At 46.0% G+C, this 27,775-nt stretch overlaps 1 protein-coding gene across 5 annotated transcripts in view; it reads right to left on the minus strand.

Annotated features, from left to right (window-relative positions):
• Positions 1–27,775, minus strand: part of LOC144506352 (coagulation factor X-like) — a 73,135-nt gene that overhangs the window by 1,990 nt on the left and 43,370 nt on the right. For all 5 annotated transcript variants that reach the window (XM_078232339.1, XM_078232340.1, XM_078232338.1 and 2 more), the window contains 3 exons: positions 27,151–27,279; positions 13,960–14,069; positions 491–605 (listed from right to left, as the gene is read on the minus strand). In XM_078232339.1, the coding sequence (XP_078088465.1) occupies positions 491–605; positions 13,960–14,069; positions 27,151–27,279 (354 nt within the window). The remainder of the gene's footprint in view (positions 1–490; positions 606–13,959; positions 14,070–27,150; positions 27,280–27,775) is intronic.

Genomic DNA, 27,775 nt, shown 5'->3' on the forward strand with positions numbered 1-27,775 from the left:
TGTTGCCCATCCTGAACTGCGTTCCTTGCTCGGCCATTTCAGAGGACAGTTAAGAGTCAACCGCATTGTTGTGGGTCTGGAGACTAGGTAAAGATGGCAGATTTCCTTCCCTAAAGGGGCATTAGTAAACCAGATGGGTTTTTACGATAACCATTATAGACTATCATTAGACTTTTAATTCCTGAGTTAGTGAATTGAAATTTCACCATCTGCCATGGTGGATTCAAACGTGGGTTCCCAGAGTATTACACTAGGTCATGGGATTATTAGTCCAGTGACAATATCATTGCCTCTCCCAGTATGTCCAAGACACATTGATTAGACTCACAAATGATCAGCATACAGGCGATAGAGATACAATGGGCAGAGCCGGGTTTAAGACAGTGCTCGAATGAGAAAAGGGAACATAATAAAACACAAGGTCACTGTCACAATGTCATCAAATCTAATTTGATTCCAGAAAGGCAGAAATTAAAATTGAAGAACTCACCCACAATAACTGTGAAGGAATGCAATTGGTTTACACAATCAGCAGATGTTAGCACAAAGTCCTTATTTAGAATGACAGCTGCACAGACTGTTTCATTGTCATTTTTTAAAAGTACCTAGGGTAGAAAACACACGAGCCATCTTAACTCAGAAATTCTGCAAGTTAGAATTGTTAAAGGGCCGGAATTTTGCTGTCCAAAATGGGGGCGGATCATGCAAAGGTTCTTTGACCTTGGCGGGACTTTCTGGTTTTGGGGCGAGCGCGGTCGAAAAATCCCGTGGGTTTCTGGTTGAACTAGGACTAGAACAACCCAGCAGTCCACCCCATTTATCATTGCAAGCAATATCCTGGTGGGAATGGGGAGTAGATGAATATATGGGAATGATGGCCACTGTATATGAAATTTTGCCATTTCAGCAGCTGGCTTTGCTCATATCTGTATAAAGCAGATCACAGTCAGTGGATTAAGGAGCTGTTTGAATTTTTGGTTCACATTGCCGCAGTTACTGATGTAATTGAGATAATTGTGTTAAAATCCTGCTACAAAGAAGAGCTCAGGCAAATTGCCTGTAAACAGAGTCATCACATCAATGTCTCCGGAGCCAGAAAATGAACAGGATGTAGAGAACACCGCCCCAGTCAAGTTGCGCTAAAGGAAGATGCTTACTCTTGTATGAAAGATTACAATCACCATCTCGCCTTGGCACCGGGATCAGGATAGGTGCAATTTAAGGAGGTTTTGCTTGGAAACACTCTCAAAACTTGCTGATTTGGTCCAGTCTCAAACGCTTCTGTGCACACTCGGGTAAAGAGTTGAAGCTCGCAGGGAAAGTGGAAAGCAGGCAAGTAGGAATGAAAGTGCTGAGAGCATGTTGGTGGGGGAGATCAGAGTTTGCCTGATCATTGTGTGGAATATCGAGGTATCTGGCTTTCACTCCAGGCCTATTTAAGGAACCATTTAATGGTTCATATAGCTAAACAATATTGGTGTTTTAACTTACTCAGCAGTAGGGAGGGAGTGGAGAACCAGAGGGCCTGTCAAGCAGTTTAAGTTGTACATATCCAGTCCTCTGCTCATCATTGCTATCATGGATCCAGCACTTGCCCTCACAGAGATACAGGCTGAAATTTTCCCAAAAGATGATGAAGGGGGTGATCTTACTGACTCGACCTGCCAATGATCAGCGTGGCAAGCCGGTATGGTTGGGCAAGTGGCGAAAAAAATCATTAGTGAATTTCAGATGCTATCGTCTGGGCTCACTTGCACTTACCTGCTCGCCAGTCGAGGTCTGCACCTGTGAGGATCATGTACAGTCTCCACCAACAGGCACCTGATGTGATGGCCTCACCGGCGGGACAAGAGGTCATTGAAGCTCTCCGGGTGATCGGATGCAGGGCTGGACAATGCCCCTTGGGCAGTGCCAGCCTGGCAGTGTGCACCGGGCACCCTGACAGTTTGCACCGGGCACCCTGACACTGCCAGCCAGGCTCCCTGGCAGTGCCCACTGGGCAGTGCCAAGGGGGCAGGGCCTGAGGGTGATGATTGACAGGTGGAAGTGTGATATAGTAGCCATCACAGAGACATGGTGGAAGGAAGGGCACGATTGGCAACTCAACATTCCGGGATATAGAATCTTCAGGTGAGACAGAGGAAGAGGTAAAAGAGAAGGAGGCATTGTGTTATTAGTTAAGTCAGTTGCTGCAGTAAGGAAAGATGATATATTGGAGAGGGGCATCAAATGAAGCTTTGTGGGGAGGGCTTAGGAATACAAAAGGGACAGCCACATGTGTTTATTATAGACCCCCCCCCAGATAGAGGGATATTGAGGGCCAAATATGTGCTCAATTTGTGGAGATGTGTAAAAACAATAAAAATAAGGTTATAAGGAGGATTGGAGGATTGTGGATGTGGTTCCGTTATTCAAGAAAGGGAGAAGAGATAGCCCGGGAAATTATAGACCAGTGAGTCTAACCTCAGTGATTGGTAAGTTGATGGAGAAGATCCTGAGAGGCAGGATTTATGAACATCTGGAGAGGAATAGTATGATCAGAAATAGCCAGCACGGCTTTGTCCAAGGCAGATCATGCCTTACGAGCCTAATTGAATTTTTTGAACATGTAACTAGACACATAGACGAGGGAAGAGCGGTAGATGTAGTTTATATGGATTTCAGCAAATCGTTTAATAAGATGCCCCATGCAAGGCTTATTGAAAAAGTGAAGGGGCATGGGATACAAGGGGACATTGTTTTGTGGATTCAGAACTGGCTTGCCCAGAGAAGGCAAAGAGTGGTTGTAGATGGGTCTTTTTCAGCATGGAGGTCGGTCACCAGTGGAGTGCCCCAGGGATCTGTTCTGGGACCCTTGCTCTTTGTGATTTTTATAAATGACCTGGATGAGGAAGTGGAAGGATGGGTTGGCAAGTTTGCTGATGACACAAAGGTTGGTGGTATTGTGGATAGTGTAGAGGGATGTCAGCAGTTGCAACGAGACAACTGTTGTAACCCCACTGTTCAAGAAGGGAACAAGAAAAAAGATGGAAAATTATAGGCCAATTAGCCTAACCTCAGTTGTTGGCAAAATTCTAGAATCCATCGTTAAGGATGAGATTTCTAAATTCTTGGAAGTGCAGGGTCGGATTAGGACAAGTCAGCATGGATTTAGTAAGGGGAGGTCGTGCCTGACAAACCTGTTAGAGTTCTTTGAAGAGATAACAAATAGGTTAGACCAAGGAGAGCCAATGGATGTTATCTATCTTGACTTCCAAAAGGCCTTTGACAAGGTGCCTCACGGGAGACTGCTGAGTAAAATAAGGGCCCATGGTATTCGAGGCAAGGTACTAACATGGATTGACGATTGGCTGTCAGACAGAAGGCAGAGAGTTGGGATAAAAGGTTCTTTCTCAGAATGGCAACCGGTGACAAGTGGTGTCCCGCAGGGTTCAGTGTTGGGGCCACAGCTGTTCTCTTTATATATTAACGATCTAGATGACGGGATCTGGAGAGGAATAGTATGATCAGAAATAGCCAGCACGGCTTTGTCCAAGGCAGATCATGCCTTACGAGCCTAATTGAATTTTTTGAACATGTAACTAGACACATAGACGAGGGAAGAGCGGTAGATGTAGTTTATATGGATTTCAGCATTCTGGCCAAGTTTGCCGATGATACAAAGATAGGTGGAGGGGCAGGTAGTATTGAGGAGGTGGGGAGGCTGCAGAAAGATTTAGACAGTTTAGGAGAGTGGTCCAAGAAGTGGCTGATGAAATTCAACGTGGGCAAGTGCGAGGTCTTGCACTTTGGAAAAAAGAATAGAGGCATGGACTATTTTCTAAACGGTGACAAAATTCATAATGCTAAAGTGCAAAGGGACTTGGGAGTCCTAGTCCAGGATTCTCTAAAGGTAAACTTGCAGGTTGAGTCCGTAATTAAGAAAGCAAATGTAATGTTGTCATTTATCTCAAGAGGCTTGGAATACAAAAGCAGGGATGTACTTCTGAGGCTTTATAAAGCACTGGTTAGGCCCCATTTGGAGTACTGTGAGCAATTTTGGGCCCCACACCTCAGGAAGGACATACTGGCACTGGAGCGGGCCCAGCGGAGATTCACACGGATGATCCCAGGAATGGTAGGCCTGACATACGATGAACGTCTGAGGATCGTGGGATTATATTCATTGGAGTTTAGGAGGTTGAGGGGAGATCTAATAGAAACTTACAAGATAATGAACGGCTTAGATGGGATGGACGTAGGGAAGTTGTTTCCATTAGCAGGGGAGACTAGGACGCGGGGGCACAGCCTTAGAATAAAAGGGAGTCACTTTAGAACAGAGATGAGGAGAAATTTCTTCAGCCAGAGAGTGGTAGGTCTGTGGAATTCATTGCCACAGAGGGCTGTGGAGGCCGAGACGTTGAGCGTCTTCAAGACAGAAAATGATAAATTCTTGATTTCTCGAGGAATTAAGGGCTATGGGGAGAGAGCGGGTAAATGGAGTTGAAATCAACCATGATTGAATGGTGGAGTGGACTCGATGGGCCGAATGGCCTTACTTCCGCTCCTATGTCTTATGGTCTTATGGACATAGATAAGATGCAAGACTGGGCGGAGAAGTGGCAGATGGACTTCAACCCAGATAAGTGTGTGGTGGTTCATTTTGGCAGGTCGAATAGGATGAAAGAATATAATATTAAGGGTAAGACGCTTGGCAGTGTGGAAGATCAGAAGGATCTTGGAGTCCGGGTTCATAGGACGCTCAAAGCAGCATCGCAGGTAGAGGTTGTAATTAAGAGGGCGTATGGAAAACTGGCCTTCATCAATAGAGGAATTGAGTTTAGAAATCGGGAGATAATGCTGCAGCTGTATAGGACCCTGGTCAGACCCCACCTGGAGTACTGTGCCCAGTTCTGTTCGCCTCATTACAGAAAGGATGTGGAAGCCATAGAAAGGGTGCAGAGGAGATTTTCAAGGATGTTGCCTGGATTAGATGGCATGCCTTATGAGGATAGGTTGAGAGAGCTAGGTCTTTTCTCCTTGGAGAGGCGAAGGATGAGAGGTGACCAGATAGAGGTGTATAAGATGTTGAGAGGTATTGATAGAGTGGATTCTCAGAGGCTTTTACCCAGGGCTGAAATGGTTGCCACAAGAGGTCACAGGTTTAGGGTGCTGGGGAGTAGGTACAGAGGAGATGTTAGGGGTAAGTTTTTCACTCAGAGGGTGGTGGGTGTGTGTAATCGGCTGCCGGTAGTGGTAGAACATAGAACATAGAAAAACTACAGCACAAACAGGCCCCCAAGTTGCGCCGGTCATGTCCCTACCTACCTAGGCCTATATATAGGCTTACCTATAACCCTCAATCCTAGTGATAGTGGTGATGAAGGCGGATTCGATAGGGTCTTTTAAGAGACTTTTGGATAAGTTCATGGAAGTTAGTAAGATAGAGGGTTATAGGTAAGCCTAGTAGGTAGGGACATGTTCGGTGCAACTTGTGGGCCGAAGGGCCTATTTGTGCTGTAGCTTTTCTATGTTCTATGTTAGGTGTTTTCAACTTTCCCAACATTAACTGGGATATACATAGTGTTAAGGGTTTGGATGGAGTGGATTTCTTGAAATATGTACAGGAGAATTTTTAAAATCAATATGTAGAGGGTCCAATAAGGACCGTCCAAGCCTAATTCTGGGGAATTAAGCCGGACAAGTGGTTGAGGTGGTGGTGGGGGAGCATTTTAGTGATAGTGATCACAACATGGTACAATTTAAGCTTGTTATGGACAGGGAAATAGACAAGCTGCAAAAAAAGGGTTTGGATTGGGTGAGAGCAGACTTTAGTAAAATTAGACAGGATCTGGCCAAAGTAGACTGGGAACAGCTACTAATGGGAAAATCTATAGTAGAGCAGTTGGGGGGGGAGCGGGGTGGGGGGGTGAAAGCCCAGCATGTTCCCTCTAGGGTGATAGGTAGGAATAACAAGCCCAGAGAATCATGGATGACCAGGGATATTCAGGATACAATGAGAAAGAAAGGAAAGGTTTTTAAAAAGTACAAGGGGAACAAATCAGTGGAGGCATTATTGAGGTATAGAAAGTGCAGGGTGGAGCTTAAGAAAGCAATTACGAAAGCAAAGGGGTAATATGAGAAAGCTCTGGCTGGTAAAAGTAGGGAAAATCTCAAGATATTCTCTAAGTATATCAATGGGAAGAGGATAACCAGGGAAAGAGTAGGGCCTATTAAGGACCAAAGGGCAATATGTGGGTGGAGCCAGAGGACATTGAATGTTGAATAAACACTTCACATCGGTCTTCACCCAAGAGAATGAGGATGATGATATGGAATTCAGGGAGGTTCTTGAGCAAATTGACATAGGGAAGGACAAGGTATTGGACGTGATGGCAGCCTTAAAAGTGGATACATTTCCAGATCCAGATGAATCATGCCCTTGGCTGCGATGGGAACCAAGGGAGGAGATTGCAGGGGCTCTGACCCTAATTTTCAATTCCTCTCTGGCCACGGGGGAGGTGTCAGATGACTGGCGAACAGCTAATGTGGTTCTGCTATTTAAGAAGGGTTTTGAGATAAACCAGGGAACTGCAGACCAGTGAGTTCCATGTCAGGGAAACTATTGGAGAAACTTCTGAAGGAGAGCATCTATCTCCATTCGGAGAGGCAAAGCTTGATCAGGGATAGTCAGCATAGTGTCATCAGAGAGAGGCCATGCCTAACAAATTTGATTGAAATTCTTGAGGAGGTGACCAGGTGTGTAGATGCAGGTAGTGCAGTTGATGTAGTTTATATGGATTTCAGCAAAGCCTTTGACAAGGTCCCACTTGGGAGACTTGTAAAGAAAATAAATTCAAACGGGATCCAGGGTAATTTAATAAATTGACTCAGTTATAGGAGACAATGTATAGAAAGTGTGATGACAGAAGGCTGCTTTAGTAACTGGAAGCCAGTGTCCAGTGGCGTACCATCACAGGGATCTGTATTGGCCCCCCTATTTGTCATTTATATAAATGACATAGATGACTATGTGGGGGGTAGGATTAGTAAGTTTGTGGATGACACAAAGATTGGCTGGGTGGCTAACTGTGAGGTTGAGTGTCTTGGGCTACAAGAAGATATAGACAGAATGATCAGATGGGCAGATATGTGGCAGAGGGAATTTAACCCTGAAAAGTGTGAGGTGATACACTTTGGAAGGAGTAATTTGACAAGGAAGTACTCAATGAATGGTAGGACACTAGAAAGTTCAGTGGAACAAAGGGACTTTGGCATGTTTGTCCACAGATCACTGAAAGTGGAAGGGCATGTTAGTAGGGTGGTGAAAAAGGCATATGGGATACATGCATCAGTCAAGGGTAGATTACAAAGATGTGGAGATGCCGGCGTTGGACTGGGGTAAGCACAGTAAAAAGTCTCACAACACCAAAGCAGGGAATTAATGTTGGAGTTGTATAGAACTTTGGTGAGGCCACAGCTGGAGTACTGGGTGCAGCTCTGGTCACCACATAATTGGGAGGATGTGATTGCACTGGAGGGGATGCAGAGGAGATTCACCAGGATGCTGCCTGGGATGGAACATTTAAGTTATGAAGAGAGTTTCTGTAAGTTTGGGTTGTTTTCTTTGGAGCAAAGAAGACTGAGGGGTGACCTGATCGAGATGTACAAGATTATGAGGGACATGGACAGAGTGGATAATGAGCAGCTGTTCTCCTTAGTTGAAGGGTGAGTCACAAGGGCACATCATAACATTCAGGGCTATGGGCCAAATAGAAATAGAAACCCTACAGTACAGAAAGAGGCCATTCGGCCCATCGAGTCTGCACCGACCACAATCCCACCCAGGCCCTACCCCCATATCCCTATATATTTACCCACTAATCCCTCTAACCTACACATCTCAGGACACTAAGGGCAATTTTTAGCATGACCAATCAACCTAACCTGCACATGTTTGGACTGTGGGAGGAAACCGGAGCACCCGGAGGAAACCCACGCAGACACGAGGAGAATGTGCAAACTCCACACAGACAGTGACCCAAGCCGGGAATCGAACCCAGATCCCTGGAGTTGTGAAACAGCAGTGCTGACCACTGTGCTACCATGCCGCCCTATGCAGGCAGATGGGATTAGGTGGGAGTTCAGATGTTTCTAATGTGTCGGTTTGGATTGGGTGGGCTGAAGGGCCTCTTCTGCACTGTATGGTTCTGTGATTCTATGAATCTATGATTCTACGATGGTGAGGCGGGGGAGGTCCGATGGGAGGTGTGAAGGGAGGGGGTACTCTGCATTAGGAGGTATTGATCAGCTGGGGTGATGATCGAGAGGGTTTGGGATTCGCTGAGGTGGCGATTGGCAGGATAAGAGCGGCGATCGACCGGGGAGAGGTGGCGATCGGCCAGTGCGGCAATTGGGGGTTGGGGGACAATGTCTGGGGAGGGTGGTGACACCTCAGTGCACTGGGAGATCGGGGCACCTGCGCAATGGTGTCCCTAGAGCTCAACAGCCGGCTCCCTCAACAGCCCACTCCTCCTGCTGGCGGGAATCACATCTGGGCTTTTCTTTCTAAGTACTGTAAGATTGCGACAGGGTGCTCGCCCAAAAAAAGGCCCAAAAAAGTGCTTGTTTGGCACTTGCAATGTAATTGGTAAGATCGCCCCCTAATTGTCATAATGGCAAGAAAACCAGAGCAATCTGCACTGGTCTGTTTGGCGCAGACCGGATTGCAATCGTCCCACACTGAGTAATTTTTTGGGAAAGTGGTGAGATGCATACCGGTTCTAGGAGGGGCGGCCCTAAATACCCCAGTGAGCCTGGCTGCAAAGTGAGCGGGCACCGTTTTGAAAGGGTGCCCCGATCTCACAGTGCACTGGGAGACCCCCTCCCTCCTCCCGTGGACATCAGGATAATCCCCCCCCGCCCCCCCACCCCTCCCACCTCCCCCGCCTCATCGGTGGTATGTTTCGCCAGCCCCTTTCTAACGTGGATCACTGGCTTTGGAGCCCTCCCAATGACTCCCTCTTTATGATCCTGACATCCCCTCACATTCATGACCCCCAACGTGCCCCCTTTATGCTCCACCCCATCTCAACACCCCCCCCCCCACTTTTCTCCCCCCGCACTACCTAGCCATGTCTCCGAATACCTAAGGGCTTCAATGACCTCCAAGCCACCTGGCATGGGCATTATGCTTGGCCTCTGCAAGTGAAGACCAGTACTGATTCACCTTAGGGTTGGAAGATCCCAGGAACTAGGAGAATCCAGTGTTGAACAGGCTATGTATATTTAAATGATACTTTAAATATGCTAATCGGGCCAAAATAGCGTGATCTAGTTTGCGGCAGTAGAAAGGGATTTGTACTATAGCAAACCATTCGGCGCCGGGCACGAAACCAGTTTTTAGGCCCACACACTATTTTCTGGAATTAGTGCGATGTCCCAGGCACGGTGAAGCTGGAAAATCATAACAGTGGGGAGGTGATGGCCTAGTGGTATTATCGTGAGACTATTAATCCAAAATTTCAGCTAATCTTCTGGGGACCCTGATTGGAATCCCGCCACGGCAGATGGTGGAATTTGAATTCAATTTTTAAAAATCTGGAATTAAGAATCTACTGATGAGCATGAAACCATTGTCAGAAAAACCCATCTTGTTCACTAATGTCCTTTAGGGAAGAAAATATGTCATCCTTACCTGATCTGGCCTAAATGTGACTCCAGAGCCACAGCAATATGGTTGACTCTCAACTGCCCTCCAAGGGCAACTAGGGATGGGCAATAAATGCTGGCCAGCCAGCGACGCTCATGTCCCACGAATAAATTTTTAAAAAGGACACCCAGGTCCCCCCCGTCGTCCCCCTGTAGTGCAACAGGACTCCCAGGTCCCCCCGTACTGCAACAGGATGCCCAGATAGCCCCATGCTGCAACAGTACTGCAACAGCCAAATTTTTGCCCACTCACTTAACCTATCTGGTTAAGTTCATGCTTTTGCAGACTTGTGTCCTTCATACAACTTGCTTGTCTATTTAACTTCGTATTGTCAGCACGCTTTGGCTCCAATACCCTTCATCCAAGTCATTAATTTGGATTGTAAATAATTGAGGCCATAGCTCTGATCGTCATAGAGCTTTATAGTTGCAGTTTACCAAGTTGAAAATGACACATTTATCCTGACTCTCTGTTTCTGTCAGTTAGCCAATCTATCCAAACTAATTTATTGCCCCAACACGTGGCACCTTATTGAATACTGTTTGAAGATCCAAATACACAATACACAACATTTTTTATTCATCTATGGGACATGGACGTCATTGGCTGGCCAGCGTTTATTGCCCATCCCTAGTTGCCCTTGAACTGAGTGGTTGCATTACAGAGGGCTGTGGATCTGGAGTCACATGTTGGCAGACCACGTAAGGACAGTAGATTTCCTTCCCTAAAGGAACCAGATCGGTTTTTCCGACAATCGACAATGGTTTCATGGTCATCAGTAGATTCTTAATTCCAGATATTGTTTTTATTGAATTCAAATCTGCTTGGTTGGATTCGAACCCGGGTCCCCAGAACATTCGCTGAGTTTCTAGATTAATAGTGTAAAGATAATACCACTAGGCCATCGCCCCATCCCCCCCACCCCCCGACATATACTGGTTTCTCTCTATGCACCCTCTGGTTATAGATTCAAAAGAAAGCTAATAAATTTGTCAAACATAATTCCTCATTTATAAACCTATGCTGACTGTGTCTGATTATATTATGATTTTCTAAGTATCCTTCTACTAATTCCTTAAAAATGGATTTTAACCTTTTATCAATGTCAGATTTTAGGCTAACTGGCTTGTAGTTTTCTGTTTTCTGTCTCCCTCCTTTGTTGAACCAAGGTCTTATTTTCCAATCTGCTGGGACCTTTCCAGAATTGAGGGAGTTTTGGAAGATTACAACCCGAGGATTCAGCCCATTAGGTCCAGGGGACTTGTCAGCTTGAGTCCCAATAGTTTGCCTATAATTTTTACTTTGATGAATTTTAAGTTCCCCCTTTTGCCCCTTGGCTTTCTATTATTGTTGGGATGAGTTTTCTTGTATTCCTTTGTGAAGGAATATACAAAATACTTGTTCAAAATCTCTCTGCCATTTCTTTGTTTTCCAGTATTAATTTCCCAGCCTCACCATTAAAGGGACAATGTTTACTTTAGCTACTCTTTTCCTGTTTATATACTTGCAGAAAATCTTACTCTCTTTTTAAAATGTTCTTTGTTAGTTTATTCTCATAATCTAATTTCTTACACTATATTTTTTCCAGTAATCCTGTGCTGTTTTAGAACATAGAACATAGAAAAACTACAGCACAAACAGGCCCTTCGGCCCACAAGTTGTGCCGAACACATCCCTACCTTCTAGACCTACCTATAACTCTCCATCCTATTGAGCTCCATGTACTCATCCAGGAATCTCTTAAAAGACCCCATTGAGTTCGCCTCCACCACCACTGACGGCAGCCGATTCCACTCGCCCACCACCCTCTGTGTGAAAAACTTACCCCTAACATCTCCCCTGTACCTACCCCCCAGCACCCTAAACCTGTGTCCTCTCGTAGCAGACATTTCCACCCTGGGAAAAAGCCTCTGAGAGTCCACCCGATCTATGCCTCTCAACATCTTATACACCTCTATTAGGTCTCCTCTCATCCTTCGTCTCTCCAAGGAGAAAAGACCAAGCTCCCTCAGCCTATCCTCATAAGGCATGCCACTCAATCCAGGCAACATCGTTGTAAATCTCCTCTGCACCCTTTCAATCTTTTCCACATCCTTCCTATAGTGAGGCGACCAGAACTGAGCACAGTACTCCAAGTGGGGTCTGACGAGGGTCTTATATAGCTGCATCATTAACCCCGGACTCCTAAACTCAATCCCTCGATTGATGAAGGCCAGCACACCATACGCCTTCTTAACCACCTCCTCCACCTGCGGGGCCGATTTCTGAGTCCTATGGACCCGGACCCCAAGGTCCTTCTGATCCTCTACAGTACTAAGAGTCTTTCCCTTTATATTGTACTCCTTCATCCCATTTGACCTACCAAAATGGACCACGACGCATTTATCTGGGTTGAAGTCCATCTGCATCCTATCTATGTCCCTCTGTAACTTCTGACATCCTACCAGACTATCCACAACCCCACCAACCTTCGTGTCGTCGGCAAACTTACCAACCCATCCCTCCGCTTCCTCATCCAGGTCATTTATGAAAATGACAAACAGCAAGGGTCCCAGAACAGATCCCTGGGGCACACCACTGGTGACCGACCTCCATTTAGAAAAAGACCCATCTATACCCACTCTCTGCCTCCTTTGGGCAAGCCAGTTCTGGATCCACAGGGCAGCAGCCCCTTGGACCCCATGCCCTCTCACTTTTTCTAGAAGCCTTGCATGGGGGACCTTATCGAACGCCTTGCTAAAATCCATATAAACCACATCTACCGCCTTCCCTTCGTCAATGTGTTTCGTCACATTTTCGAAGAACTCCACCAGGCTTGTAAGGCACGATCTGCCCTTGACAAAGCCATGCTGAGTATTCTTGAGCATACTAAACCTCTCTAAATGTTCATATATCTTGTCCCTCAGGATCTTCTCCATCAGTTTACCAACCACTGAGGTTAGACTCACCGGTCGGTAATTACCTGGGCTATCCCTATTCCCCTTCTTGAAAATAGGAACCACATCCGCAATCCTCCAATCCTCCGGCACCTCTCCCGTCTCCATCGACGACACAAAGATATTTTTCTAAAATATCTTCAATCTTCAGGCCTACCATATATCTTGGCAGATTTGTACCCTTTTCTTTCAATCTCTTAAATTGCTTAATTAACCATGGACAGTGCATCCTTCTCCTATAGTCTTTCTTTCTCAATCTACAAAACAATTTTGATAGGTTGGTGGAGTGGGTGGCAAAGTGGCAGATGGATTTTAACATAGAGAAGTGTGAGGTAATGCATTTAAGTCAAACAGTTATAGGGAATACACAATGAATGGGAATATACTAAGAAGGGTAGATGAAGTGAGAGATCTTGGCACACAAGTACACAGGTCCCTAAAAGCAGTAGTTCAAGTAGACAAGGTTGTAAAGAAGGCATATGGAATACTCTCCTTCATTATCAAGAGGTATAGAATTTAAAAGTAAGGATATAATGTTGGAATTGTATAAAACACTGGTGAGGCCCCTAGTGCAGTTCTGGTCACCATATTACAGGAAGGACATAATTGCTCTGGAGAGAGTGCAGAGGAGGTTTACAAGAATGTTGCCAGGGTTAGAAAATGTGGCTATGAGGAGAGATTGGATAGGTTGGGTTATTTTCTTTGGACCAAAGAAGACTGAGGGGGTGACTTGATTGAAGTGTACAAAATTATGAGGGGAAGAGAAATAGAGTGGACATGATAAAATTGTTTCCCTTGGCGGAGAATTCTAGTCATGATGTGGAGATGCCGGCGTTGGACTGGGGTAAACACAGTAAGAAGTCTCACAACACCAGGTTAAAGTCCAACAGGTTTATTTGGTAGCAAAAGCCACTAGCTTTCGGAGCGCTTGCTGCTCCTTCATCACCTGACGTAACAAGAAGTAACAGTGAGTGGGCTTTGAAATTGCAATGATAATTTGGAAAACAACAGTAAAATTGTTATACAAACTTTATTTAATTTCTCAGCTTAGTGGTCAGGACTGAAACGCAATGTCAAAGCCATCAGGAAAGCTGGTCACAGAGAAATGGCAGCAAGAGGAAATGGAGGTTTGGATTGGGTCCACTGCCCACATTGCCCACTGCACTCAGTAAAAGAATACCAGCCAGTTGGAAAAGTGCACAGGCATCTGAAGCGAGAGTGCAAGTTTGGGAAGAGGACACAGCCCTGCCATCAAGCAGGTAAAAGGGTTCCGCCACCAGAACATGGCTCCTACAATGAGTGTCATGGGCTAACTGTGTAGCAAATCCTCACCTGCCAAGGATATTCACCCCTCTTACAGTATTGGTCACCATCGATCGCCCTGAGAATCAAATCTGTATCAATCGACGAAGCGACCATTACCTTTCCACACGGATAAGGCACTGTTCAACACAAAGCAGACAGTGCTTGGATTAGATTTGCAACAATGGTTCTAATATTCTGTGCACCTTCCCCTGGGGCTGGTGCTGTCGACAAAACCTGTGTGACTGCATTCCGTCTTTATGGGGAAAAACCCCTCCCCCCCCCCCCCCCCCTTTCTCCTGCTCACCTTCCAATCCCAGCAGCACCACCCAGAGACCTTAACAAATCATTTTCGAAGCAGCTGATTTACCAGCTGGGAAATGATGTGCCTGAGTCTCTGATCTGCAGCATAGGTGGGCACAGCTCCCCACCCAGGAAAGACCGAGCTGGGAAATGTGTAACTCAGAGTAGAGAAATAGTTTGATGAGAGGAACACAGTGAGCGTGCAAAGTGTTGAGCAAGCACAATTCTAATGGCAGGAACTCCAGGCATACCTGGGCATAGAAACCGGTGTCACCACCATTAGAATTCAAATCCATGTCTGTTTGGAACATACAAGTTCGGAGTATACAAACATACAAATTAGGAGCAGGTGTAGACCACTTTGCCCCTCGAACCTGCTCCACCATTCAATAAGATCATGGCTGACCTAACTGTAACCTCAACTCCAAATTCACACCCATCCCTGGTAATCTTTCATCCCTTGCTTATCAAGAATCTATCCACCTTTGCCTTAAAAATATTCAAAGACCTTGCCTCCACCAGGATTTATGACCTGAGAGAAAAAATATTCTTCTTGTCTCCGTCTTAAATGGGAGACCCTTTATTTTTAAAATGTGTATGCTAGTTCTAGTCTCTCCCGCAAGGGGATACACCGTTTCAGCACCACCCTGTCAAGATTCCTCAGGATCTGATAGGCAGAATTTTACGCTAACCAAGGCGGGTTCTGAGGCCAAACCCAGATGCAATTTCACACTTGGGCAACAGAGACTCGGGTGGGAAACGCACCCATACACCTACTAAAGTGGCCACTTAATGGCTGGTAAAGGGCCCTATTAGGCTGGCGGGTATGGGGTGAGCGAAAAAGTGACATTTGCACTTTTCCTCATCTTGGGTGGGAAGTTGGGGGAGCACCTCAGTCTGAAGGCACCCTGAGAGTTAGAGTGTATTCCACCACCCCCTCCCCCCTGCCCAAGATGTTGGAGTTCTGGGACCCCCTTCTCCCCACTTCTATCTCTTAGCCTGCCCCCTGATGCCATGAATGCCCCACCCCTCCCGACCACCACAAGTGTGCCCTACCCTCCCACTCCTAGGATTTACCTTTCTGAGGGTCCCAGGACTGGGTCCCAGGATTGAGTCCCAGATAGAGCACTGCAGTACCACCTCTGGCCACCTCTGAACCCTGGTTGGGTTCAATTTGATTGGCTGGCACTCCTAGGAGCAGAACCTCCTTCTGAAACTGGACAGAAGTCCTGCCCACTGCCAATCAATGCTCAAGTGAATGTTAAATGGCAGTGGGAGTTCAAGAGTCGGTGGCTGCGTGTTAGGCCCTGACTCTCGGGATGGCGAGCCCCGATCACTCCTAATCCGTACAATTGTACCCTATGTGTTTCAATAAGGTTCCCTTTCAATCTTCTAAACTCCATTGAATACAAGTCCCAGCCAACTTGTCCTTGTAAGATAACTATCTCCCCAACCCACATATAGCACAGTGGTTAGCACTGCTGCTTCACAGCTCCAGGGTCCTGGGTTCAATTCCCGGCTCGGGTCACTGTCTGTGTGGAGTTTGCACATTCTCCTCGTGTCTGCGTGGGTTTCCTCCGGGTGCTCCGGTTTCCTCCCACAGTCCAAAGGTGTGCGGGTTAGGTTGATTGGCCAGGTTAAAAATTGCCCCTTAGAGTCCTGGGATGTGTAGGTTAGAGGGATTAGCGGGTAAAATATGTGGGGTGGGATTGTGGTCGGTGCAGACTCGATGGGCCGAATGGCCTCCTTCTGCACTGTAGGGTTTCTATGATTCTATGATATCAGTTGAGTGAACCTTTTCTGCTTCTAATGCATTTATGTCCTTTCTTAAATAAGAAGACCAAAACTATGCACAGTATAGGGCGGCACAGTAGCACAGTGCTTCACAGCTCCAGGGACCTGGGTTCGATTCCCGGCTTGGGTCACTGTCTGTGTGGAGTTTGCACATTCTCCTCGTGTCTGCGTGGGTTTCCTCCAGGTGCTCAGGTTTCCTCCCACAGTCCAAAGATGTACGGGTTAGGTTGATTGGCCATGCTAAAAATTGCCCTTAGTGTCCTGAGATGCGTAGGTTAGAGGGATTAGTGGGTAAATCTGTAGGGATGTGGGGATAGGGCCTGGGTGGGATTGTGGTCGGTGCAGACTCGATGGGCCGAATGGCCTCTTTCTGTACTGTAGGGTTTCTATGATTTCTACTCCAGATGTAGTCTCACTAGTACACTGTACAACTGTAACAAAACATCCCTTTTATGTTCCATTTCTCTTGCAATAAATGACAACATTTAATTTGCCTTCCTAATCACTTGCTGTACCTGCATGCCAACCTTTCCTGATTCATTCAGGGTGACATAGTGATTAGCACTGCTGCCTCACAGCGCCAGGGATCCGGGTTCAATTCAGGTTTTGGGTGACTGTGTTGAGTTTGCACATTCTCCCCATGTCTGCATGGGTTTCCTCTGGATGCTGTGGTTTCCTCCCATAGTCATAAGAACATAAGAACTAGGACCATCTGGCACTTTGAGTCTGCTCTCCACCATTCAATAAGATCATGGCTGATCTTTTCGTGGACTCAGCTCCACTTACTCACCCGCTCACCATAACCCTTAATTCCTTTATTGTTCAAAAATTTATCTATCTTTGCCTTAAAAACATTCAATGAGATAGCCTCAACTGCTTCACTAGGCAGGGAATTGCCCAGATTCACAACCCTTTGGGTGAAGAAATTCCTCCTCAACTTTTGAAGCTATGCCCCCTCGTTCTAGTGCAAAGATGTTCAGGTTAAGTGGCTTGGCCATGCTAAATTGCCCCTTAGTGTCCAAAGATGTGTAGGTTAGGGATTAGCAGGGTGGGGTTACGGGGATAGAGCCTGGGTAAAGTTGCTGTGTTGGAAAGTCGGTGCAGACCCGCTGGGCCGAATGGTCTCCTGCACTGTAGGGATTCTATGATTCTATGTACCAGGACACTCAGATCCGTCTGTATTTCAGAGTTCTTCAATCTCTTTCCATTTAAATAAAATACTGCTTTTCTGTTATTCCCTGCCAAAGTGAACAAGTTCACATTTTCCCACATTATACTCATCTGCCAAATTTTTGCCTACTCACTCAACCTATCTGTATTTGTCTACAAACTTCTACACAACATACTTTCCTACCTATCTTTGGGCTGTCAGCAAATTTGGCAACCAGACATTTGGTCCCTTCATTAAAGTAATTGATATAAATTGTAAATTGTTGTGGCCCCAGCATTGATCCCTGTGAAACTCCACTCGCCATATTTTGTCAACCAGAAAACTACTCATTTACCCTTACCCTCTGTTTCCTGTTAGGTACAGGAAACAGAGGGTAAGAAATAATTGTTTCATTGTGTATGGGAGAAGATTTTACTCTTACTTTGCATAATAACTTTTGATGTAGCACCTAGTCAAATGCCTTCTGAAAATCCAAGTACAGCACATCCACAGGTTCCCCTTTATCCATGTTGCTTGTTGCATTCTCAGAGAAATCTAATAAAGTAGTCAAACATGATTTCCCTTTTGCAAAACCATGCTGACTGCCTGATTACATTGGGTTTTCCCATGTATCCTCCTTAAGAAGAGATTCCAGCAATTTCCCTACTGCAGATGTTAAGCTAACTGGCCTGTAATTTCTTGCTTTCTGTCACCCTCCTTTCTTTTTTCCAATCTGATGGGAATCTAGGGAATTTTGGAAAATTAAAACCAATGCATCTGCCATCTGAACAGCCACTTCTTTGAAAATCCTAGGATGAAGTTCATCAGGATCCGGGAATTGTCAACTTTTAGTTCTAATAAGTTTCTCAGTACCTTTACCTGCTGATTGTAATTGATTTTAACTTCCTCTCTCCCTTTCACTTGACTCACAATTATTTCTGGGATGTTATTTGTATTCTCTGCAGTGAAGACAGAAGTAAAATATCTGTTCAATTCATCTGGCATTTCCATATTTTTCATTATTAATTCCCCATTCTCACCCTTGAGGACTGACATTCACTTTATTTGTTTCATTTTAATACCCTGTAGAAACTCACACTATCTGGTTTTTATGTCTAGCTATTTTTCTGTCTTATTTCTCTCTTCTTATTAATCTTCCAGACATTATTTGCTGTTCTTTATATTCTGTCCAATCTTCTGACCAGCCATTCACCTTTGCTGAATTAGACACTTTGCGAGGGATTTTCCCAAAAAAAGTTCTAAGTGCTGAATTCGCGGGAAAACTGGTGTAAATCACTATTGTTTTTTCAGTGGGAGTTCAGACTCGAGGTCACAATCGTGAATATAATTAAAAGCTCAGGGGCGGGGCATTTTCATGCCAGAGTCCAACAGTTCCGGGCCTCTGTGCACTTTGCTGGTCCGCTCAATCGTTGACCAGCCTCTGACCATCACAGTGCTGCCCCTCCAGCCCGATCAAAGCCCCCATGAGCATTGCCGGGCCAGCCCTGACTCCGCTGTCCCAGAGCACCCCGATCTCCAGCACCCCCATCCCTTCCCAGCAGTGATGATCCACCCCCTCTCACTGCGGCAGACCCCTGCCACCCGCCCCCCTCCCCACCACTGCCATGAGACAGACCACCACTCCTCCCCCCCAGCACACCCCGATCGCTGGCCTTCCTCCAGCCCTGACCAACACCAGTAGCAGAGTGGCAGCGGGTTCCTCACCTCACCAATCGCCCCTAGGCTCTGCCCTCTTGACTCTGCCCCATGCCTATTGGGCGGTGCCAAGGTGCCCCCTGAGTTGCCCCTTGGGTAGTGCCAGGGGGCACAGGCTGGAACTGCCAGGGTGCCCACGCCCGGATATCCGGCGCTGCGAGATGCGCACACGTTGGGAACGCATGCGTGCAAATCGGCCCACACGCAAGTCTCCCTGCCCGACGTAGGCGGGACAGTGGCACAGTGGTCAGCACCACCGTCTCTCAGCGCAAGGGACCTGGGTTCAATTCCTGGCTTGGGTTACTGCCTGTGTGGAGTTTGCACATTCTCCCTGTATCTTCGTGGGTTTCCTCCGGGTGCTCCGGTTTCCTCCCACAATCCAAAGATGTGCGGGTTAGGTGGATTGGCCATTCTGAATTGCCCCTTAGTGTAAGGGGCACTAACTAGGGTAAATGTATGGGGTTATGGGGATAGGGCCTGGATGGGATCGTGGTCAGTGCAGACACGATGGGCCAAATTGCCTCCTTCTGCATTGTAGGATTCTATGACGTGCTAAAAAATTCGGGATGGGAGAATCGCCCCCTTAATCTTTCAATTTGGTACGATCTTTATTTTCTTTAGTTGGCCACCAATGGTGTGTCCTAACTTTACAGACTTTCTTAGTGTCATGTATCTTTTCTAAGTATTCTGAAATAACCCCTTAAATATCAAAATATCAACCACCAGATCTGTACTGACCTGTCATATAACCTAATTACCCTATTCTGTCTTTATTCCCTCATAATTGCCCTTATTTAAGTTTAAAAGTCTTAAATCCATGCCTCTCTCCCTCAAACTGAATGTGAAATTCAATCATATTATGATCATGCTACATAAGGTATCTTCACGATGAGCTCGTTAATTAATCCTGTCTCATCGCATATTACCAGATCGAGTATAGCCTACTCTCTGGTTGATGCTAAAGTACACTTTGGAAAAAAGAATAGAGGCATGGACTATTTTCTAAACGGTGACAAAATTCATAATGCTAAAGCGCAAAGGGACTTGGGAGTCCTAGTCCAGGATTCTCTAAAGGTAAACTTGCAGGTTGAGTCCGTAATTAAGAAAGCAAATGTAATGTTGTCATTTATCTCAAGAGGCTTGGAATACAAAAGCAGGGATGTACTTCTGAGGCTTTATAAAGCACTGGTTAGGCCCCATTTGGAGTACTGTGAGCAATTTTGGGCCCCACACCTCAGGAAGGACATACTGGCACTGGAGCGGGTCCAGCGGAGATTCACACGGATGATCCCAGGAATGGTAGGCCTGACATACGATGAACGTCTGAGGATCGTGGGATTATATTCATTGGAGTTTAGGAGGTTGAGGGGAGATCTGATAGAAACTTACAAGATATTGAACGGCTTAGATAGGATGGACGTAGGGAAGTTGTTTCCATTAACAGGGGAGACTAGGACGCGGGGGCACAGCCTTAGAATAAAAGGGAGTCACTTTAGAACAGAGATGAGGAGAAATTTCTTCAGCCAGAGAGTGGTGGGTCTGTGGAATTCATTGCCACAGAGGGCTGTGGAGGCCGAGACGTTGAGCGTCTTCAAGACAGAAATTGATAAATTCTTGATTTCTCGAGGAATTAAGGGCTATGGGGAGAGAGCGGGTAAATGGAGTTGAAATCAACCATGATTGAATGGTGGAGTGGACTCGATGGGCCGAATGGCCTTACTTCCGCTCCTATGTCTTATGGTCTTATGGTCTTATGGTATGCTTCTCTAAGAAACTCTCCTGAAAATACTCTATGAACTCATCTTCCAGGCTGCCTTTGCCAATCTGATGTCCAATCCATATGTAGATTATAATCACCTTTGATTATTACCGCAACTTTCTTACAAGCCCCCACTATTTATTCTTGTATATACTGTCCTACAGAATAATTAATGTTAGGGGGCCATTCCAAAAAGTAACCTCTTACCTTTACTATTGCGCATCTCTATCTAATATTGGATTGTGTAAACACCACATTCGGAGATGGCAGTGAATACTACTTTGCCAGGAGTCATAAAGCATAGGCTGTGTTGCAATATTGGCATTGAAGTAAAACAGTCAGACAGTCCTGTGTTTAGCATTCTTTTCAGTGTAATGTGGAATAGTGCCACTCATCAAACCCACGTCCCTTTCAACAGGATGCAAACCCTCCAGGGTCCCTCAATAGGCTCAGTGAAACATACTGAGCAGCATGGCACCCTAGCAGCTAAGATTTGGTTAAAGATAATTGTTGAGGAGAAAAGTTAAAAGTGCCACTCAGTTCTAACTGTGGCCAAAGTGGAATCACAGAATCGCACAGTGCAGAAGAGACCCTTTGGTCCATTGAATCTGCACCAACACATAAGAAACACCTGACCTCCCACCTAACCCCATTTACCAGCACTTGGCCCATAGCCCTGAATGTTATGACCTGTCAACTGCTCATCCAGATAACCTGCCTCCAACACCCTCCCTGGCAGCGCATTCCAGACCGTCACCACCCTCTGGGTAAAAATGTTTTTCCTCACATCCCCCCGAAACTCCTGTCCCTCACCATGAACCTTGTGGCTGACTAAGGGAACAGCTGCTCCTTATCCACTCTGGCCGTGTCTCTCATAATCTTGATGTGGAGATGCTGGCACTGGACTGGGGTGGGCACAGTAAGAAGTCTCACAACACCGGGATAAAGTCCAACAGGTTTATTTGGAATCACGAGCTTTCGGAGCACTGCTCCTTCATCAAGTGGCTCACCAAACTTCTGTACAACTCTAACATGACCTCTCTGCTTTTGTAATCTATGCCTCGATTGATAAAGGCAAGTGTCCCATATGCCTTTTATACCATCCTACTAACATGTTCTCCACCCTTCAGAAATCTATGGACAAACACTTCAAGGGTCTTTTGTTCCTCAGAACTTCCAAGTATCATGCCATTCATTGAATACTTCCTTGTCAAATTATTCCTTCCAAAGTGTATCACCTCACACTTTTCAGGGTTAAATTCCTTCTACCATTTTTCTGCTCATTTGACCATCCTGTCTATATCTTCCTGTAGCCCAAGAGACTCAACCTCACTGTTAACCACCCGGACAATCTTTGCGTCATCGACAAACTTACTGATCCTACCCCACATGTCGTTTATATAAATGAAGAATAATAGGGGACCCAGCACAGATCCCTGTGGCATGCCGCTGGACGCTGGCTTCCAGTCACTAAAGCAGTCATAGAGTCATAGAGGTTTACAGCCTGGAAACAGGCCCTTCGGCTCAACTTGACCATGCCGCCCTTTTCTTTGCTGCTTTGGGGTGTGATGTATTGCTATAGATTTTGCTGCTTTGGGGTGTGGTGTGCTGCTGTAGATTTTGCTGCTTTGGGGTGTGATGTATTGCTGTAGATTTTGCTGCTTTGGGGTGTGGTGTGCTGCTGTAGATTTTGCTGCTTTGGGGTGTGATGTATTGCTGTAGATTTTGCTGCTTTGGGGTGTGGTGTGCTGCTGTAGATTTTGCTGCTTTGGGGTGTGATGTATTGCTGTAGATTTTGCTGCTTTGGGGTGTGATGTGCTGCTGTAGATTTTGCTGCTTTGGGGTGTGATGTGTTGCTGTAGATTTTGCTGCTTTGGGGTGTGGTGTGCTGCTGTAGATTTTGCTGCTTTGGGGTGTGATGTGTTGCTGTAGATTTTGCTGCTTTGGGGTGTGATGTGTTGCTGTAGATTTTGCTGCTTTGGGGTGTGGTGTGTTGCTGTAGATTTTGCTGCTTTGGGGTGTGATGTGCTGCTGTAGATTTTGCTGCTTTGGGGTGTGATGTGCTGCTGTAGATTTTGCTGCTTTGGGGTGTGATGTATTGCTGTAGATTTTGCTGCTTTGGGGTGTGGTGTGTTGCTGTAGATTTTGCTGCTTTGGGGTGTGGTGTGTTGCTGTAGATTTTGCTGCTTTGGGGTGTGGTGTGCTGCTGTAGATTTTGCTGCTTTGGGGTGTGATGTATTGCTGTAGATTTTGCTGCTTTGGGGTGTGGTGTGTTGCTGTAGATTTTGCTGCTTTGGGGTGTGGTGTGTTGCTGTAGATTTTGCTGCTTTGGGGTGTGATGTGCTGCTGTAGATTTTGCTGCTTTGGGGTGTGGTGTGTTGCTGTAGATTTTGCTGCTTTGGGGTGTGATGTGTTGCTGTAGATTTTGCTGCTTTGGGGTGTGGTGTGTTGCTGTAGATTTTGCTGCTTTGGGGTGTGATGTGCTGCTGTAGATTTTGCTGCTTTGGGGTGTGATGTGTTGCTGTAGATTTTGCTGCTTTGGGGTGTGATGTGTTGCTGTAGATTTTGCTGCTTTGGGGTGTGATGTGCTGCTGTAGATTTTGCTGCTTTGGGGTGTGGTGTGTTGCTGTAGATTTTGCTGCATTGGGCTGTGATGTATTGCTGTAGATTTTGCTGCTTTGGGGTGTGGTGTGTTGCTGTAGATTTTGCTGCTTTGGGGTGTGATGTGCTGCTGTAGATTTTGCTGCTTTGGGGTGTGATGTGTTGCTGTAGATTTTGCTGCTTTGGGGTGTGATGTGTTGCTGTAGATTTTGCTGCTTTGGGGTGTGATGTGCTGCTGTAGATTTTGCTGCTTTGGGGTGTGGTGTGTTGCTGTAGATTTTGCTGCATTGGGCTGTGATGTATTGCTGTAGATTTTGCTGCTTTGGGGTGTGATGTGCTGCTGTAGATTTTGCTGCATTGAGACTACAACACATTGCTTTAAGCTTTGTGGCATTGGGGTGTGATGTGTTGCTGCAGGGTTGCTGCATTGGGTGTGATGTGTTGCTGTAGATTTTGCTGCTTTGGGGTGTGGTGTGTTGCTGCAGGTTTTGCTGCATTGGAGTGTGATGTGTTGCTGTAGATTTTGCTGCTTTGGGGTGTGGTGTGTTGCTGTAGATTTTGCTGCTTTGGGGTGTGGTGTGTTGCTGCAGGTTTTGCTGCATTGGAGTGTGATGTGCTGCTGTAGATTTTGCTGCTTTGGGGTGTGGTGTGTTGCTGTAGATTTTGCTGCTTTGGGGTGTGGTGTGTTGCTGTAGATTTTGCTGCTTTGGGGTGTGGTGTGTTGCTGTAGATTTTGCTGCTTTGGGGTGTGGTGTGTCGCTGTAGATTTTGCTGCTTTGGGGTGTGATGTGCTGCTGTAGATTTTGCTGCTTTGGGGTGTGGTGTGTTGCTGTAGATTTTGCTGCATTGGGCTGTGATGTATTGCTGTAGATTTTGCTGCTTTGGGGTGTGATGTGCTGCTGTAGATTTTGCTGCATTGAGACTACAACACATTGCTTTAAGCTTTGTGGCATTGGGGTGTGATGTGTTGCTGTAGATTTTGCTGCATTGAGACTACAACACATTGCTTTAAGCTTTGTGGCATTGGGGTGTGATGTGTTGCTGCAGGGTTGCTGCATTGGGTGTGATGTGTTGCTGTAGATTTTGCTGCTTTGGGGTGTGGTGTGTTGCTGCAGGTTTTGCTGCATTGGAGTGTGATGTGTTGCTGTAGATTTTGCTGCTTTGGGGTGTGGTGTGTTGCTGTAGATTTTGCTGCTTTGGGGTGTGGTGTGTTGCTGTAGATTTTGCTGCTTTGGGGTGTGGTGTGTAGCTGTAGATTTTGCTGCTTTGGGGTGTGGTGTGTTGCTGTAGATTTTGCTGCTTTGGGGTGTGGTGTGTTGCTGTAGATTTTGCTGCTTTGGGGTGTGGTGTGTTGCTGTAGATTTTGCTGCTTTGGGGTGTGGTGTGTCGCTGTAGATTTTGCTGCTTTGGGGTGTGATGTGCTGCTGTAGATTTTGCTGCTTTGGGGTGTGGTGTGTTGCTGTAGATTTTGCTGCATTGGGCTGTGATGTATTGCTGTAGATTTTGCTGCTTTGGGGTGTGATGTATTGCTGTAGATTTTGCTGCATTGGGCTGTGATGTATTGCTGTAGATTTTGCTGCTTTGGGGTGTGATGTGCTGCTGTAGATTTTGCTGCTTTGGGGTGTGGTGTGTTGCTGCAGGTTTTGCTGCTTTGGGGTGTGGTGTGTTGCTGCAGGTTTTGCTGCTTTGGGGTGTGGTGTGTTGCTGTAGATTTTGCTGCTTTGGGGTGTGGTGTGTTGCTGTAGATTTTGCTGCATTGGGCTGTGATGTATTGCTGTAGATTTTGCTGCTTTGGGGTGTGATGTGCTGCTGTAGATTTTGCTGCATTGAGACTACAACACATTGCTTTAAGCTTTGTGGCATTGGGGTGTGATGTGCTGCTGTAGATTTTGCTGCTTTGGGGTGTGGTGTGTTGCTGTAGATTTTGCTGCTTTGGGGTGTGGTGTGTTGCTGTAGATTTTGCTGCATTGGGCTGTGATGTATTGCTGTAGATTTTGCTGCTTTGGGGTGTGATGTGCTGCTGTAGATTTTGCTGCATTGAGACTACAACACATTGCTTTAGGCTTTGTGGCATTGGGGTGTGATGTGCTGCTGTAGATTTTGCTGCTTTGGGGTGTGATGTGCTGCTGTAGATTTTGCTGCTTTGGGGTGTGGTGTGTTGCTGTAGATTTTGCTGCTTTGGGGTGTGATGTGTTGCTGCAGGGTTGCTGCTTTGGGGTGTGATGTGCTGCTGTAGATTTTGCTGCTTTGGGGTGTGGTGTGTTGCTGCAGGTTTTGCTGCATTGGAGTGTGATGTGTTGCTGTAGATTTTGCTGCTTTGGGGTGTGGTGTGTTGCTGTAGATTTTGCTGCTTTGGGGTGTGGTGTGTTGCTGCAGGTTTTGCTGCATTGGAGTGTGATGTGTTGCTGTAGATTTTGCTGCTTTGGGGTGTGATGTGTTGCTGTCGATTTTGCTGCTTTGGGGTGTGGTGTGCTGCTGTAGATTTTGCTGCTTTGGGGTGTGGTGTGTTGCTGTAGATTTTGCTGCTTTGGGGTGTGGTGTGTCGCTGTAGATTTTGCTGCTTTGGGGTGTGGTGTGTTGCTGTAGATTTTGCTGCTTTGGGGTGTGGTGTGTCGCTGTAGATTTTGCTGCTTTGGGGTGTGGTGTGTTGCTGTAGATTTTGCTGCTTTGGGGTGTGGTGTGTTGCTGTAGATTTTGCTGCTTTGGGGTGTGGTGTGTTGCTGTAGATTTTGCTGCTTTGGGGTGTGGTGTGTTGCTGTAGATTTTGCTGCTTTGGGGTGTGGTGTGTCGCTGTAGATTTTGCTGCTTTGGGGTGTGATGTGTTGCTGTAGATTTTGCTGCTTTGGGGTGTGGTGTGTCGCTGTAGATTTTGCTGCTTTGGGGTGTGATGTGCTGCTGTAGATTTTGCTGCTTTGGGGTGTGGTGTGTTGCTGTAGATTTTGCTGCTTTGGGGTGTGGTGTGTCGCTGTAGATTTTGCTGCTTTGGGGTGTGATGTGTTGCTGTAGATTTTGCTGCTTTGGGGTGTGATGTGCTGCTGTAGATTTTGCTGCTTTGGGGTGTGATGTGTTGCTGTAGATTTTGCTGCTTTGGGGTGTGATGTGTTGCTGTAGATTTTGCTGCTTTGGGGTGTGATGTGTTGCTGTAGATTTTGCTGCTTTGGGGTGTGATGTGCTGCTGTAGATTTTGCTGCTTTGGGGTGTGGTGTGTTGCTGTAGATTTTGCTGCTTTGGGGTGTGGTGTGTTGCTGTAGATTTTGCTGCATTGGGCTGTGATGTATTGCTGTAGATTTTGCTGCTTTGGGGTGTGATGTGCTGCTGTAGATTTTGCTGCATTGAGACTACAACACATTGCTTTAAGCTTTGTGGCATTGGGGTGTGATGTGTTGCTGCAGGGTTGCTGCATTGGGTGTGATGTGTTGCTGTAGATTTTGCTGCTTTGGGGTGTGGTGTGTTGCTGTAGATTTTGCTGCATTGGGCTGTGATGTATTGCTGTAGATTTTGCTGCTTTGGGGTGTGGTGTGTTGCTGTAGATTTTGCTGCTTTGGGGTGTGGTGTGTTGCTGCAGGTTTTGCTGCATTGGAGTGTGATGTGTTGCTGTAGATTTTGCTGCTTTGAGACTACAACACATTGCTTTAAGCTTTGTGGCATTTGGGTGTGAAGTGTTGCTGTAGGGTTTGCTGCATTGATATGTCATAGAATCCCTGCAGTGAAGAAGGAGGCAATTTTTCCCATTCTCTGAAAGAGCATCCTATCATTGGGATGTGATTTGCTACTGGAGGTCTCCTGCTGCTGGCAAGATGTCATACCAAAACCCATCTCTACTTCCCTAGTTCTGTAGTGGCAGACCACAGATCTGTGCTGATTTATGTAATAGAATGAATTGATATCTAATACCCACCTTCAGGAATACAGCTCTTTTTATCCTCGCCAAGTATATATCCTTGGGCACAGTAACAGACGTAAGTGCCATCTTGTAACTTACAGAAATGGTCACAGGTTTGTCCATGTGATGAACAGTCAGTGGGACCTGAAATTCAAACAGTTATTCAAATCCATCAGTCTATGTACAAAGTGATTAGATGACAGGTTAAACTATCAGATCACAAGAAAACCAGCAGTTCTATATCTATCTTTTCCGCAAAATTGCTAAAGATAAACCGATTTCTGGATCGAAGTCAATTTATAATAATTTGAAGTATGAAGATTCAAATTTAAATTGTAAGAAGTCACTAACTATGTTCCCAGGTTCTTTATGACATTGCATTGCCCAAATAAATGATCACTTTCTGATTGATGTCCAGCTAATAGCTGCTGTAAGGTTAAAAAGAAATTATAGCACATATCTTCACAAATCCATCATTAGAACAAGCAACTTGTGCTGCAGCACCAAGTAAAGTATCTGCCATCACATTATCAGTAAAAGGTGTTAATAAACTCTTCAGCTTTGGTCCTCTTGTGCTGTTTTATTAATTGTAACTAATGTGATTGGTTGCTTAGCTTCTTAGCTTAGCTTCTCGAGTAGT

Source organism: Mustelus asterias, chromosome 17 (assembly GCF_964213995.1).
Source record: "Mustelus asterias chromosome 17, sMusAst1.hap1.1, whole genome shotgun sequence".
NCBI classification, from domain to species: domain Eukaryota; kingdom Metazoa; phylum Chordata; class Chondrichthyes; order Carcharhiniformes; family Triakidae; genus Mustelus; species Mustelus asterias.